The sequence below is a fragment of the Salvelinus fontinalis genome, chromosome 13, assembly GCF_029448725.1.
Source record: "Salvelinus fontinalis isolate EN_2023a chromosome 13, ASM2944872v1, whole genome shotgun sequence".
NCBI lineage: Eukaryota > Metazoa > Chordata > Actinopteri > Salmoniformes > Salmonidae > Salvelinus > Salvelinus fontinalis.
Window position 1 is genome coordinate 28760775 of NC_074677.1, and position 17030 is coordinate 28777804.

The 17030-nt window shown below is 42.2% G+C and overlaps 1 protein-coding gene across 1 annotated transcript; it reads left to right on the top strand.

The window, feature by feature from the left end:
• Positions 1-264: 264 nt before the first annotated feature.
• Positions 265-9962, top strand: LOC129868367 (exonuclease V-like). Its single transcript, XM_055942294.1, has 6 exons — positions 265-1081; positions 5524-5623; positions 5730-5962; positions 6258-6365; positions 6649-6821; positions 7105-9962. The coding sequence occupies exons 1-6, from the start codon at positions 991-993 to the stop codon at positions 7654-7656; spliced, it is 1257 nt and encodes a 418-aa protein (XP_055798269.1). The 5' UTR covers positions 265-990; the 3' UTR covers positions 7657-9962.
• Positions 9963-17030: the final 7068 nt, after the last annotated feature.

The window sequence follows — 17030 nt, forward strand, 5'->3', positions numbered from 1 at the left end:
TGTGCACAATGACGCTTCTAACACACCAACAGTGTTTTGCGCAAAATAATATGCAGCACTGTCAAGCCGTTTACGCATACAGTTTGACGTATTCTCGCGCTAGCTTACGACTCTACGTCTTACAGGAACGCGCTCACTGGCCAAGCACACGCACCGTCGAGGATGCAAGGTCCGATCACTTCTGACACCAATGTAATGAAACAGCAGGTAGCAGGTCTCGAATCCTCGACCGTCGAGCCCGAGCATGCTCGTGTAAGTATATACGTACTCAAAATAGACTAGATTAATCTAAGATAACGTCACAAATTGACGTTTTTGCAGAGGAGATCTTAGTCGCGCAATTTTACATCTAATTAATATTTGTTGCAGTATTTGTCAATGAAAACAATTGCATGAAAACGACTCGATTCCCGTTGAATGACAACAGACTTTATTGAAGAGTCCCTACTGTTGACCAATCACCGACGAAGTCCGAAACGAACAAAAACGTCACAAAATGTCGTCATAGGCAAAAAGCCTGATATGGACAGTGATGGTGCAGAGATGGCAGGAACAGTGGAATAGAGATTCTAAAGGGAGGCATTTATTTGAAGTACTGAGGAAAGTCAGGGAGGACGGCAGGAAGGGACAGAAGAGAGGAGGCTAATAAGACCTTAAATGTGATTATCACACTTTCCTATTACCAGGAAACTGAAACCGTTGCGCATGTATTGCTACAGTGCGAGAGGCACAGAGCACGACTGCGTTCTTGTAGGAGGGAGAGGGGGATACAGGAAATTCGTTTAAATAGTATATTGAGTAGAATTTTATATATATATTTAATTGGAGCAACGGTGCAGGCAGGTAGGGTTTAGTTTATCCCTGTCTCTGGCCCACACTCCAGTACAGTAAGTGGAGGTAATGCACCATTACGTTGGATGCTAACCGCCGATAAACCCCACCGAAGACGAAGAGGACGCACGCGGTCGCCTTTACAGGAATAATTTTGCAATGAATTCCAACATAACGTCAACGGATCCATCGGACGACTGGGGTGACATAAGCGATGCAGAATTACTCGATGTACAGTCAGAGCATCTCGGTGAGTAAACCCTTGATCATGGTTCTCAGTTCCATTACTCATAAGTCATTGGACCAAGGCGTTTTCAGTATGGGGAAGTTTTGTTAAAGAGCCCGACTATGGAGCCAGATAGCTGCCAGAAGGTTGAATGTACATATCGTTAGGATCTAAGAAAATCTATATGTAAATTGTTAGGATCATAAGACAAGCCATGCGTGAAACACAACCATTAAATTAGATCTGTAAACGTATGTTACGACTATGAATTATTTAAAAAATGAAACAATTACCTTCCTTTATTAACTAGGGACAGAGAGTTGTTGGAATGATGAGTTGCATGCATGTTCTGCACTTCATTTGGCTAGTAGGCAAATAGGCCTACATTAGGGTACGGTATAATGACTATGGCGGGAATAGCCTATACGCAGACTACCTAAGACCACTGCAACAGAGTTATTGTGGAGTGTGGGGAATAAGCTTATGCCAGGCTTGGCCTACGTTTAACCTCTCCCTTGTTCATTTCAAAGTCCATATGTTCATGACCCGATTCATATAAATCATGTCCAATTATTTTAAATTCATATTAACCACTACAGAATATGCTTTGGCAAGATTGAGTGATTAAATAAATTTCAAAAATATATATTGAGTGTCAAAGACTCCAGACAGTGGTCATACATACAGTGGGGCAAAAAAGTATTTAGTCAGCCACCAATTGTGCAAGTTCTTCCACTTAAAAAGATGAGAGAGGCCTGTAATTTTCATCATATGTACACTTCCCCTATGACAGACAAAATGAGGGAAAAAAATCCAGAAAATCACATTGTAGGATGATAGGGTTCCTGTTCCTTGATAGGGTTCCTGTTCCTGTAATATTTTTGTAAGGACATTTCAGGGCACTGATCCTGTAATTAAAGGCCCATTGTAGCCGTTTTATATCAATCTCAAATCATTTCTGGGTAACAATAAAGTACCTTACTGTAATATTTTAATTAAAATTGACATTTACTTTTTAGCAAAAAAATATATATTTCTCAAGATTTTTGCTGGGACTATCTGGCAGTGGTCTGAGTGGGGAGGGGAAAAACCTAAAACTAGCCGTTATTGGCAGAGGTTTGGAACTGTAAAACAGTGTTTCCCAAACCTGGTCCTCGACTACACCCAACAGTACACAGTTGCCTTGTAGCCCTTGACAAACAACTGATTGAGGGCTAGATGATTAGTTGACAAGTTGAATCAGGAGTGCTTGTCCAGTGTTAAAATAAAAATGTGGCCTCCCGGGTGGCGCAGTGGTCTAGGACACTGCATCGCAGCGCTAGCTGCGCCACCATAGTCTCTGGGTTCTCGCCCAGGCTCTGTCGCAACCGGCCGCGACCGGGAGGTCCGTGGGGCGACGCACAATTGGCTTAGCGTCGTCCGGGTTAGGGAGGGTTTGGCCGGTAGGGATATCCTTGTCTCATCGCGCTCCAGCGACTCCTGTGGCGGGCCGGGCGCAGTGCGCGCTAACCGAGGGGGGCGGGTGCACGGTGTTTCCTCCGACACATTGGTGCGGCTGGCTTCCGGGTTGGAGGCGCGCTGTGTTAACCTCTACAGAGTACCTAACCCGGATCCGGGAGCACCCCCCCCCCCCCCCACACACTGATTAGCATCGCTAGCATAGCGTCACAATTAAATAGTAGCATCTAAATATCATTAAATCACAAGTCCAAGACACCCAATGAAAGACACAGATCTTGTGAATAAAACCACCATTTCAGATTTTTTAAATGTTTTACAGGGAAGACAAAATATGTAAATCTATTAGCTAAACACGTTAGCAAAAGACACCATTTTCTTACTCCAACAGTTTCTTACTCCATCAGGTGCTATCACCAATTCGGCTAAACTAAGATATTGATAGCCACAAACCAACAAACAAATTTATAAGATGACAGTCTGATAACATATTTATGGTATAGCATAGTTTTTTTTTTTTAAATGTGCATTTTTCAGGTATAAATCACAGTTCTACATTGCAGCTGCAATCTGATATAGTGCTGATGCAGCTAGAACAATTACAGAGACCAACGTTATATAACTAATTACTTGTCTTAAAACATTTCAGAAAAAATACACAGCGTACAGACATTGAAAGCCCAACATCTGGTGAATCCAAACAATATTTCAGATTTTTTAAATGTTTTATAGCGAAAACAAAATGTATCGCTAAATTAGCATAACGAGGCCAGCCAGAACCGGCTGGACGCGCCCGACCAGTTCACATGCACGACAGATATATGAAATAACATCGTAAATTGGGTCTTACTATTGCTGGTCTTTCATCAGAATGTTGATCAAGGTGTCCTTAGTCCTGATGAGTCGTTCAATCCATTCACAATGGCAACCTCCCCTCTTCATTTAGCCTGGGTACTGGTCGACTGGCACGGTCCATGTCCAAAGTTAAAAAACTCAAAGAACGGAACACGGCAAAACTCCCGAAAAAATTCTAATAATCTGATTAAACTATATTGAAAAAACATACATTACGGTGATATGGTCACATGTATCAAACAAACTTCGACACGGAGATAGTTTTCATCCGTAACGTCAGCATAACAAAATACAATGCCACCTCTGAAAACGCGCATTTCAGAAACCGGAAGTTGTCGGTCACGCTAAAGAAATAGGTCTTATTTCACGTCAGTACAAGATAAACAAAACATTTCTCCTCTGACGTCTTCCAGACACCCAGAGGAAGAAGAAGGAAGTGTGATTCGGGTCATAGGTCGCGTGACCATATATAGGCAGAGCTTTGAAGCGAGCATACACATCTTGCAATTTTCTTCTGGCTCAGGGAAAGTGCTGTGAAATGACCTGTGTTTGACTCAGAGACTCAATTGGAACGGTTTTAGAAACCATAGCTTGTTTTCTATCCAATGCTATATGGTTATATGCATATAGTAACAGCAATAATTGAAAAAGAGGCAGTTTAATCTGTAGAGGCAATTATGCTAATGCGAAACAGCACCCCCTGTATTCTCAAGAAGTTAAGAAGCAGTGCGGCTTGGTTGGGTTGTGTTTCGGAGGACGCATGGCTTTCGACCTTTGTCTCTCCCGAGCCCGTACGGGAGTTGTAGCGATGAAACAAGATAGTAATTACTAGCGATTGGATACCACGAAAATTGGGGAGAAAAGGGGATAAAAGAAGAAGAATGATGGAGTGCTGCATCGGATGACCTGGCTAACACAATCACCCGACCTCAACCCAATTGAGATGGTTTGGGATGAGTTTGACTGCAGAGTGAAGAAAAAGCAGTGCTCAGCCTATGTGGGAACCCCTTCAAGCCTGTTGGAAAAGCATTCCAGGTGAAGTCCTCATGGAGCTGGTTGAGAGAATGCCAAGAGTGTGCAAAGCTCTCATCAAGGGTGGCTACTTTGAAGAATCTCAAATATAGAAATATATTTTTTGTTTACTACATGATTGCATGTGTGTTATTTCATAATGTTGATGTCTTCACTATTATTCTGCAACGTAGAAAATAGTTGTTTTTTTAAATACCCTGGAATGAGTAGGCGTGTCCAAACTTTTGACTGGTAATGTATGTGTGACATTTGTTTTGATTTAGAATGGACCATTATCATGCACCTGTCTCGATACAGGGGCAGTGGAAAAAAATACATGTCTCCTTTGCACTTAAATAGCGAATGGAGGACGTTTTTCCCGTGGTTCATTTTCATGCTAGCCAGGTACACTATACTCCTGTTGTAAATATAAGCAATGTGCTTAATATTAGGAAAGTTGAGAAATAAATATAGTAGGTCTAGCCTATAGAAAGCTGATGGGATCCTCTTTTTAATAGAGGCCATCACTCTGTTTTCTCACACAGTTGAATTGCCTATAGAAATGTTGTGTAATGTGAACTCATGCTCTCATGAAGTGTTAGATTCGATTTTAGATTACATTTGCGCTGATGTCAGAGTAATTCGAGAGACAAGGGAGTATTGAGTACCAGGCAGTTTATAAGTTTGGTAGGCTACCAATGACCATCAGCAGCATCAGAGCTTGGAGAAGCCTAATTACCATGACTAAACGGTCACGTGACAGCTGGTGTGGTGGTAATGCGGTCACATTAACAGCCCTACCCACAGCAACAACTCCTCCCTCATAATATACATAATACATACATATTGCCTGTCACATGGAACTCTATTGGTCTATTAACCAATTTACCGCCTGGTGATGTCACCAGCCAAGCCGAAACACCCGTTTACGCAAACAGGCTGATTAGAAGCTCTTGTGAAGATTGTATTTTCAACCAGCAACTATCAGGAAATAACACATTTAATCAAACTTTCACAGTGTTAGTTTCATCAGCTGTTGTACAATATGATACAAAACATAATTTTGACTGCACTGGGCCTTTTAGCACTTCTTACTTCATAAGGGTGCAGTTTCTACATCTCTTTCATGTGACCACCTCTAGGCCCTCCTGACCGGTCCAGTCCGACTCTCGGTGGGAATGTTGGTGATGGTCAGTCCCTTGAAACAACAGAGAAGAGGATCGATTACCTTATTAAAAAATGGTAAACCCATTCAAGCATACACAATTCATCCCAGTAAACAGTCAACATTCTCCCTGTCGGCCTATGCTTTTGATAAGCAACAGAGCATTGTGTCTGTGTGTGTCAGGCCTAACCTCGCTCCCCTGTTAGAGAGGGTGAAGAACCGGAGCGCTGCCTTGTCTGTCCCCAACCAGAGCCCAATGGAGAGATTTCTTAAACGTCACCTCAGCGTTACACAGCTATGTGAGCAGTCTTGGTGTGAGATCAAAATGGCCTATGGGTTCATTAAGCCTAAAGTAAGGATGCTAGAGATGCAAAAGACAGAAGTGACAACTGGGGCCAGTATTCATCTCATCAGAGGTAAGCAGCACTTTGCGCTTGGGATTCCATATCTCTTCTCATACGACTGTTGTGCCTGCCCTGCATTAGAAAATAAGGTTATATTACCATAACCATTCTAAACTAGGCCCACCTTATGAGCCAATGCTGAGTTAGAGAAGAGCATTGGCACATAGAATACTTTCATGTTAGTAATTTTGTAACCTACACATGTATCTGCAGGGATTTATGCTATCCTTGATCTTTGCTTTCCATATACATGTTATGGGGGAAACTAGTTATAACCCATGTCCTGACCTTGTATCTCTGTGTCCAGAACTGGAGGTGAAACCAAATGTTGTGACTGTGGTTACTGTTACCAGGGAGGACAGGGAGGCTCTGAAGCTAATCAGTATGCTACAGATGGTCCCAGCTTTAGAGGCAGGTATGGTGGTACATTACTTGTATTTATTGAACCCTTATTTTACCAGGTAAGTTGATGGAACACATTCTCATTTACAGCAACAACCTGGGGAATAGTTACAGGGGAGAGGAGGGGGGGATGAATGAAGCTTGGGATGATTAGGTTACATTGCATATCCATGTTTTTTCAGAATGCCTGAATCCTGACAATCGGCCCAATCTTGAGCCCTCTGAAGAGGGAAATGTAAAATAACATTACCACAGGAGACCGCTGTCACAGAGTTGCATGCATGTGTGTGTCCCAGGCCAGCTTGTGCGGGAGTTCCCAGTGTTTGGTGTGTTGGAAGGGATGTTCTTCATGGGTGTGGTTGATGAGCTGTATCGTAGTGACTCTGGGGAACTGGTCCTGAGTGAACTGAAGACCCGCAGTCACAACTCTCTGCCCCGCCCAGCCCAGACCAAGGGCCACTCTCTACAGGTACACTACAGACAGTCAGACACTCTTATATTTCTCTCTGACCTCTTTGATCTTTCTCTCAGGCCTCCCCTCACTTTCTGGTCTCTGACATTTCTCTGTAACCTCTCTCTCTCTGGCCTCTCTCTCTGTGTTCTCTGACCTCTATCTGGCTTTGACCTCTCTCTGAGCCCTCTCTCTCTGGTCTCCTTTATTTCTGCTTGTGGAGTCTGACCCCTATATGATCTATTTCTTTGATCCATCTCTCTGTCTCTCTATGACCTGTACCTCTGCCTCTCTCTCTCAGGTGGGTATGTACAAGCTCTTGTTTGATTCCATGGTAAAGGGTTCTGCGACGAGGGACCATCTCCTCCACAACCTTCAGCTGGATCCTAATCAGGTCCTTGGATCAGACCTCCAGACCCACACCCAGTCACTGGGCCTCCAGGCAGTCACGTTCAGGGAGCTCCTGGACCACTTACTGGTCGTCCTTACCTGTTCTAACCTCCATGCTATCGACAAGCTACGCCTGGAGTATAGCCACCAGAGCTCCGGAAAGCTCATTGGGACCAGGGAGGTAGCGTTTGAGGAAGCCCAGCTTAGGACTAAGATCAGGGGCTACCTGGCTTACTGGAGGGGCGAGAGGGTGCCCCAGGGAGTGGAAGTGGAGGAGGCCTGGAAGTGCAGGATGTGTCCCTATGAGGAGACCTGTGACTGGAGGATGGATAGATCACAAAGGCTGATGATGGTGAATAAGAGAGCCAAGTTGGAGTGTCCTAAGTCAGATGATCCCAAGCAAGATGGTTTGAATTTGAATGGGTCGAAATTGAAGTCAAATACCGGTAGTTCTCCTGAATGAAATAGCCCTAAACATACAGAACGCCAGGCATGTCTCCTGTAATGATTTTCTGGGTGTAGTGTGAATTTCAGGAAGGTTCTATCTATGTATCATTGAAAGTGTAAGCAATATTAAAGTCAGGTTTGTTTAGAGCTAAAGTGCCTTCAGAAAGTACACACCTCGACTTTTTCCACATTCTGTTACAGCCTGAATTTCAAATGGATTAAATTGAGATATTGTGTCACTGATCTATGCACAATACCCCATAATGCCAAAAATTAAAAGCTGAAATGTCTTGAGTCAATAAGTATTCAACCCTTTTGTTATGGCAAGCCTAAATAAATTCAGGAGTAAACATGTGCTTAATATGTTACATAAGTTGCATGGACTCACTCTGTACAATAGTGTATAACACGAAATATCTGTAAGGTCCCTCAGTCGAGCAGTGAATTTCAAGCACAGATTCAACCACAAAGACCAGGGAGGTTTTCTAATAGTTCGCAAAGAAGGGCACCTATTGTTAATGGGTAAAAAAGAAAGAGCAGGCATTGAATATCCATTTGAGCATGGTGCAGTTATTAATTACACTTTGGATGGTGAATCAATACACCCAATTACTGCAAAGCTACAGGCGCCCTTCCCAATGCAGTTGTCGTAGAGGAAGGAAACCACTCAGGGATTTCACCATGAGGCCAATGATGACTTTAAAAGAGTTAGAGTTTAATGACTGTGATAGGAAATAACTGAGGATGGATCAACAACATTGTAGTTACACCACAATACGAACCTAAATGACAGAGTGAAAAGAAGGAAGCCTGTACAGATTTAAAATATTCCAAAATATGCACCCTGTTTGTAATAAGGCACTAAAGTAATCCTGCAAGAAATGTGGCAAAGAAATTTACATTTTGTCCAGAATACAAAAAGTGCTATGTTTGGGGTAAATCCAACACATCACTGAGTACCACTCTTCATATGTTCAAGCATGTTGGTGGCTGCATCATGTTATTGGTATGCTTGTCATTAGCAAGAACTAAGTGTAACAGTATAACTTTACGTCGTCCCCTCGCCCCGACACGGGCGCGAACCAGGGACCCTCTGCACACATCGACAACAGTCACCCACGAAGCGTCGTTACCCACCGCTCCACAAAAGCCGCGGCTCTTGCAGAGCAAGGGGCAACCCTACTTAAAGTCTCAGAGCAAGTGACGTAACTGATTGAAATGCTACTAGTGCGTACCCGCTAACTAGCTAGCCATTTCACATCCGTTACACTCACCCCCCTTTCAACCTCCTCCTTTTCCGCATCAACCAGTGATCCGGGTCAACAGCATCAATGTAACAGTATAAACTTTACGTCGTCCCCTTGCCCCGACCCGGGCGCGAACCAACCAGGGACCTTCTGCACACCTCAGCAACTGACACCCACGAAGCGTCGTTACCCATCGCTCCACAAAAGCCGCGGCTCTTGCAGAGCAAGGGGCAACCCTACTTAAAGTCTCAGAGTAAGTGACGTAACTGATTGAAATGCTACTAGCGCGTACCCGCTAACTAGCTAGCCATTTCACATCCGTTACATAAGGAGTTTTTTAAGATAAAATAAATGGAATAGAGCTAAGCACAGGCAAAATACTAGAGGAAAATTTGGTTGTCTGCTTTCCAACAGACACCTTTCAGCAGGACAATTACCTAAAACACAAGGACAAATATACACTGGAGTTGCTTACCAAGACAACATTAAATGTTCCTGAGTGTCCTAGTTACAGTTTTGACTTAAATTGGCTTGAAAAGCTATTGAAAGACTTGAAAATGGCTGTTTAGCAATGATCAACAACCAATTTATCAGAGCTTGAAGAATAATTTTTAAAAAGTGTCTCTTAGAGACTTACCCAGAAAGTCTCACCGCTGTAATTGCTGCCAAAGGCGATTCTAGCATGTATTGACTCTGGGTTTCCATTAAATAAAAAAGTTTAATGTCAAAGTGGAGAGAGCGAAAAATCAAGAGTATGTTGTGTAGATCGTTTACAAAAAAAATACTATTAAATATGTTTTAATCTCACTTTGTTACTTTAAAATGTGGAAAAGGTCAAGGGGTGTGAATGCTTTCTGAAGGCACTGTAAGTGGGCTACCTCAGCAGTTGCAATAACTACTTATAAGTGTATATTCCTTTTTATAACTATCGAAATATATATGTTCACTTTTTGTAAACTTTTTTTATACTGGGCAAAAATATTTTGAATACCAAATGCAATAAATTTAAAGGATGAATGAGTGTCATTTAGTATGAGATATTTTCAAGGAAGCACAGAATAAAAACAAACATGAACTGCTGTGTCCTCCACCATTTCCTCCAACAGGTAGAACTAGTGTGTAAAACATAACTTTAAAAAATCTATCATAATTCTTATTATATATGAACTGTTCCCAAAACAGTAATTTTGAATGCCAGTTTTTATTTTTCCTAATCTGGAAAGTAGACATATTTAAGATTTGTCTGCCATATTATAGCCAGTAGCATGCAATTTGTGTATATTTTAATCCTGAAAGCGAGTAAACTGAAATGATTCTTTGCAAATTAGTTAAAAAAGAAAAGTAAAGTAGTTACACATTTCTAAATGACAAGGAAATGCATTCGATCTTGTTCCTCGAGATTATCGCGCGCTCTCGATTGATATACACCCATTGCACACGCCCGCCCCTCAACACTTCGGACAATAAAATTAAAATCATTCTGTCAAGAGTAGGATATGGGTAATGTTAAAGGTTGCGTCAATCGAATCTGGTATCAGGATAAAATGTGATTCAAAGTCACCGAATATACTTTAAGTATTTTTATTTAACATAAGCTCAGAATGGTAAATGCAACTTTCGTATATACGGGTTCACTGTATCACCACGCAGGGTAAAGCAGGGAACTGACTAGAATAGTACAGACATTTTCTTTTATACTGGGACAGAGGTAGTTCCATAGTTGGCCTATCACAGTAGAGGCTTAGCGTGGTTTAAACTTGCTAGCCTATCGGTGGTGCCTAAGCTGGTCCCAGCCGCACAGCACACAGGATCCAGATATCCGGAAGTGTTTGTTGTGTAGCTGAGAATTTTCCATCTTGTCTCAACCTCGTGGTTAGCACATTCGACACCCTAGATTATCAACAGCTTTTCTGCAATCACGCTATGTTTTGTGATTTAACATGTTCTATTTCTATAAGGCATATATTTTTGTTAAAAAGAGAACAAAACCATCCTTCACAATCCCCCTTTTTACACACCTAGCGGGTGTAAATACTAAGAAAAAGATACCATCACGTTCAATGATCAAGACACACATACCAGGTTGTAGTTAAACCCGGGAACTTTAAACCCTTAAAAACATTCAAAACACAGCTCTAGTTTATTGGTGTTTTTATGATTCCCCCTTTTGACACCCGCTAGGGTGTCACTCACCTAAAACAACATTATTAATTTTAGAAAACATTGATATTAGAAAACACATAGTAAAACATTATGAACTATCTGGTCCTCCCTGCTACACCTATCCTATACCAGGTGGGCTCCTTGCCACCCAGGAACTTTAAACCTTCATATGGGAGGACAACATGTATGTTAGTTTCATCACGCTGTTGTTTGTTAACTTCTGTCATTCCACAACCTCGCCCACAGCAAACCAGGGGTCATCCTCAGTCAGCCCCATTTTTCTCCGGAAGTTGGACTCAATATCAGCATCTCATATGTTTAAAAATGCCACAGATGTCTAAAGTTTTGAGGGAACATGCAATTAGCATGCTGATTGCAGGAATGTCCACCAGAGCTGTTGCCAGATAATTTCATGTTAATTGCTCTACCATAAGCTGCCTCCAACGTCATTTTAGAAAATTTGGCAGTACGTCCAACTGGCCTCAGAACCGCAGACCACGTGTGACCACGCCAGCCCAGGACCTCCACATCCAGCCAAGAATCTGTACACAATTCCTGGAAGCTGAAAATGTCCCAGTTCTTCTATGGCCTGCATACGCACCAGATATGTCACCCATTGAGCACGTTTGGGATGCTTTGGATCAATGTGTATAACTGTGTTCCGGTTCCCGCTAATATCCAGCAACTTCTCACAGCCATTGAAGAGGAGTGGGACAACATTCCACAGGCCACAATCAACAGCCTGATCAACTCTATACAAAAGGAGGTGTCATGCTGCATGAGGCAAATGGAGGTCACACCAGATACGGACTGGTTTTCTGATCCACGCCCCTTCCTTTTTTTTAAGGTATATTTTGTGGCTCCCAAGTGGCACAGCAGTCTAAGCCGCTGCATCGCAGTGCTTGAGGCGTCACTACAGACACCTTGGTTCGATTCCAGGCTGTATTACAACCGGCCGAGATTGGGAGTCCCATAGGGTGGCGCACAATTGGCCCACCGTCGTCCGGTTTTGGACGGTGTAGGCCGTCATTGTAAATAAGAATTTGTTCCTAACTGACTTGTCTAGTTAAATTAAGGTTCCATTTAAAATCTGTGACCAACAGATGCATATCTGTATTCCCAGTCATGTGAAATCCATGGATTAGGGCATAACGAATAAGTTTTAATTGACTGATTTCCTTATGAACTGTAACTCAGTAAAATTGTTGCATTTTATATTTTTGTTCAGTGTAGTCAATAGACCAATAAAAAGTAGAGTTCCAAACCTCTCTGCCAATAGCAGCTTGTTTTCAGTTTTAGCCTCCCCACTCAGACTACTCCCACAGTCCTAGCAAAAGTATTGCTTGAGAAATTGCTCTTTGCTAAGAAGCTATTTTTGTTTCTTTGTTTTAAATGGTTACAATCATGCAGTTTTCCTCGCAGAAGTGATTTCTGTCCTCTTTATGAAATTATCTACTTTACCCTGTATATCAAAAAATGACCATATACACTGATTGTTTAAAGCAAAAGTATTGCTGACTGTGAACCTGAACAATAAAATGTTTTATATATTGTAAGCCCAATATAGCCAGATGAGCAGGTATAGCCACATGAGCAGGTTGGTTAGTGGCCGAATCTAGGCACAGTGCTCACTGAGTAGTGATATTGCCTGGGGTTGTCAACACAGTTACATGCAGTTCGACACTGAAGAAGAGGACTTATCAGTTGTCACAAAAGATGAGACGTATTTTTGGAAAGTATGAAGAATGTAATATGAGCAAAATATTTGAGAGAACTTTTGAATCCATGTTCTGATGAATGCTACATTTGGATTGGTTTATGGTCCAGGGACCGATACACTTGTAACTTAAAGATTTGAATCAGTGCCAATGCATATCGGTGAATTGTTACATCACTTTTAAAAATGACTTGATAATGAGATAAAAAAACGGCTGCATTGGACCTTTTAAGAGGACGTCATGGCTTTGTTGGGAGAAACAGAAAGAAACTCGTATGTTGCAATCGTGTTGACCTGAATAGGACAAATGTGAAACAGGATTTTCGTGAATAAATCAATTATTCAGATGTTTTTACTGTTTCTCTCAACAGAAACGAAGGCAGAGTTGGAACAGCTGATGACAGACAAAGAAGTTTGCGAACAAAGTGCGCTCCAAGATAAAAAGTATTTTGCAAGCACAACCATTGTTTATAGAATCTGGCTGAAGTTTATGTCACATTTAAAGGTAGAATATTCAGGCAAATGCATTATTTAGCATAGAGAGGGGAGAGAAAAACAGAGAAACCAAACTAAACCTGGTTCTTCATTAATTAGACCATCTAAATAAATGGTAGTGTTACTGGTTGATATATTTTTCTTCTCTCTCTCTGTTCCCTACGGGCATTGAACAGTCCATAGAGCATGAGGAGGCTTTAAACAGGTCATCTGCAGATCTGAGGATATGTAAGACACATGTGGGTTATGGTGTTTATATTGCAGGGAATTTCAAAACTGAGTCTGGAGTTTTCAAGATCGGAGTTGCCATCCCTGTTGTACTGTATGTATAAGTCTAGATATTATTGGAAAGCATTAACTCTTGATGGACAATGTAACATCCTGCATTATTCTCTGTCAGCATTCCACGTTGTCTCTGAAGTTTTTGGAGGTGATGTCGGCATACAACGCCACGCAGTCGGACTACCGGGAACGCTGCAAGGGCCGCATCCTGAGACAACTGGAGATCTGTGAGTGTGCTCTGTGAGTATGTGTGTGTTCCTGATATTCTCTTATCAGGAATTGTGATACGGTATTGTGCATGATGACATTACAGACTACATAGTTACACACCGCATGAATGGGTTGATTTGTTTTGGTTTTATTTGCCCAGTTTTGTTTGTCTACTGTTTCCCCAACACATGTAAACTCTGCAAAAAAAGAAACTTTTTCAGGACCCTGTCTTCCAAAGATAATTCATGAAAATCCAAATAACTTCACAGGTCTTCATTGTAAAGGGTTTAAACACTGTTCCCCATGCTTGTTCAATGAACCATAAACAATTAATGAACATGCACCTGTGGAACAGTCGTTAAGACACTAACAGCTTACAGATGGGAGGCAATTAAGGTCACAGTTATGAAAACTTAGGTCACTAAAGAGGCCTTTCTACTGACTCTGAAAACCCCCAAAAGAAAGATGCCCAGGGTCCGTGCTCATCTGCGTGAACGTGCCTTAGGCATGCTGCAAGGAGGCATGGGGACTGCAGATGTGACCAGGGCAATAAATTGCAGTGTCCGTACTGTGAGACACCTAAGACAGCGCTACAGGGAGACCGGACGGACAGCTGATCTTGCTCACAGTGGCAGACCACGTGTAACAACACCTGCACAGGATCGGTACATCCGAACATCACACCTGCAGGACAGGTACAGGATGGCAACAACAACTGCCCAAATTACACCAGGAACGCACAATCCCTCCATCAGTGCTCAGAGACTGTCCGCAATAGGTTGAGAGAGGCTGGACTGAGGGCCTGTAGGCCTGTTGTAAGGCAGGTCCTCACCAGACATCACCGGCAACAACGTTGCCTATGGGCACAAACCCACTGTCGCTGGACCAGACAGGACTGGCAAAAAGTGCTCTTCACTGACGAGTTGTGGTTTTGTCTCACCAGGGGTGATGGTCGGATTTGCGTTTATCGTCAAAGGAATGAGAGTGACACCGAGGTCTGTACTCTGTAGCGGGATTGATTTGGAGGTGGAGGGTCCGTCATGGTCTGGGGCGGTGTGTCACAGCATCATTGGACTGAGCTTGTTGTCATTGCAAGCAATCTCATCGCTGTGCGTTACAGGGAAGACATCCTCCTCCCTCGTGTGGTACCCTTCCTGCAGGCTCACCCTGACATGACCCTCCAGCAAGACAATACCACCAGCCATACTGCTCGTTCTGTGCGTGATTTCCTGCAAGAAAGGAATGTCAGTGTTCTTTTGATTTTGACCCCCCCTTTGTTCAGAAACTAATTATTCCATCTCTGTTAGTCACAAGTCTGTGGAACTTGTTCAGTTTATGTCTGTTGAATCTTATGTTCATACAAATATTTACACATGTTAAGTTTGCTGAAAATAAACGCAGTTGACAGTGAGAGGATGTTTCTTTTTTTGCTGAGTTTATTTATTGTTAGAAATCTAGCAACTGTGTTTTGAGTTTCTTCTTCAGGTGGTGAATTAGCACTAGTTGAATTAGGCCTATATATAATATTAGCAAGCAGAAAGAAGATGCATTTTTTTCGCTCTATTGAACAAAAAAATAGAAAATTGACTGTAAAATAACTAAAATATCATAATTGTCAACCCAAAATTCCTGACAGTCACTGGATTAGGTTGCATAATATCACAATACTCTCAGTAGTCTATTACACTTCTTAATAAAGCATGGTGATTGACTTTAGAATGACTTCATAAGACTCAAATGTATTCTATTGTGTGACGCTGCAGAATGTTTTTATGGGGGCTGGGATTCCTAATGTTTGGTTGAGGTGTAAGGTGAGGTGTATCTGTATGCTAATTTATTAGCATATATTTATGTAGAATTGATCTGTCCACATGCATAATTCGAGGAAATGTATAATGTGTAATAGAAGGCATGTGGATCATGTCAACTTTAGGGCTGTGTAGTCAACTTTGAACAGGACAACTGATTTGGTGATGTATAAAATTGACAAATCAAGCCAACTCTCCAGACATTGATCCGGTTAGTTTAGAAAGCCATCATGGGAATAGCAGTAAACAAGGTGAGGAGGCCGACGACATCATTTCATTCTTTTATTTTAATATCCTTGTTGAAATGAATTTCTCCACTCACTCATGCAGTTTAGACTGCGTTTAATAAACCTTGGAGCGATCATAGAAAAATGTTTTCGGTATTCTCTGGAGGTGTGTGTGTGTCGCACTGTAATTTCAGCTCCAGATGACACCCATAGCAAATGACGTGAAGCAGAATGGGGAGAAATTGAATGAAATTATTAGAGATGTTCTCCAACTCTTGCGGTTAAATAATGATCCTCTCTTTTTCTTGGGCCTTGACCTTAAACTCTTAATCACATCATGGTGTTACAGATTATTTATGTAACCTGTATTTAACTACGCATGCTGGGCCAATAGTGCGCCGCCCTATGCGACTCCCAATCACGGCCAGATGTGATACAGCCTGGATTTGAACCAGGGAGTGACGCCTCTTTCACTAAGATGCAGTGCCTTAGACCGCTGCGCCACTCGGGAGCCCATGCTGTTGCTTATGCTGTTGGCCGCCTAACATGAACATGTATTGATATTTACAACTTCATATGAATCAAATGTGTTTGTTTGTTTCTCTCAAGAAGATATGCAATTGCTAGCCTGTGTTTCAAGTGTGTGTGTGTGTGTGTGTGATCATGGCTCCCAGGTGAGCCGCAGGTGTTCTGCAGCCAGGAAACGCTTGGGGCGCTGAGTCAATATTGAACTAGGCGGAGCAGTAAACAGAAACCCTACAACTGAACCTCCACACACACTGCACAGTCATACACAGCCGTGACATAGCTATAGAGTGATATACAAAGTCATAAAGCATTGTACACATCTCACAGGTCTCTTTCCAAAATTTGAGAGAGGCATCCGCCATAGTGTTTTATGCATAAGCAATATATTGTTATACACAAGAGCTAGCCTTGGGGGTCACCTGGGAATAGAGGAGTAAACAGATCCATAGTGGAAGTGTGTGTGTACACACTCAAACATATGGACACATATGTGCATGCATGCATGCACACACACACACACACACACACACACACACACACACACACACACACACACACACACACACACACACACATATATATATACACACACTCAGACCTCAATCACAACATGATGCAAAGAAAAAAATTCTAACTGTAGGTAAACACTGGCTGTGTTCTGATTGCCAAGTCTAGGACCAAAAGGCTCCTCAACAGCTTCTACCCCTTTGCCA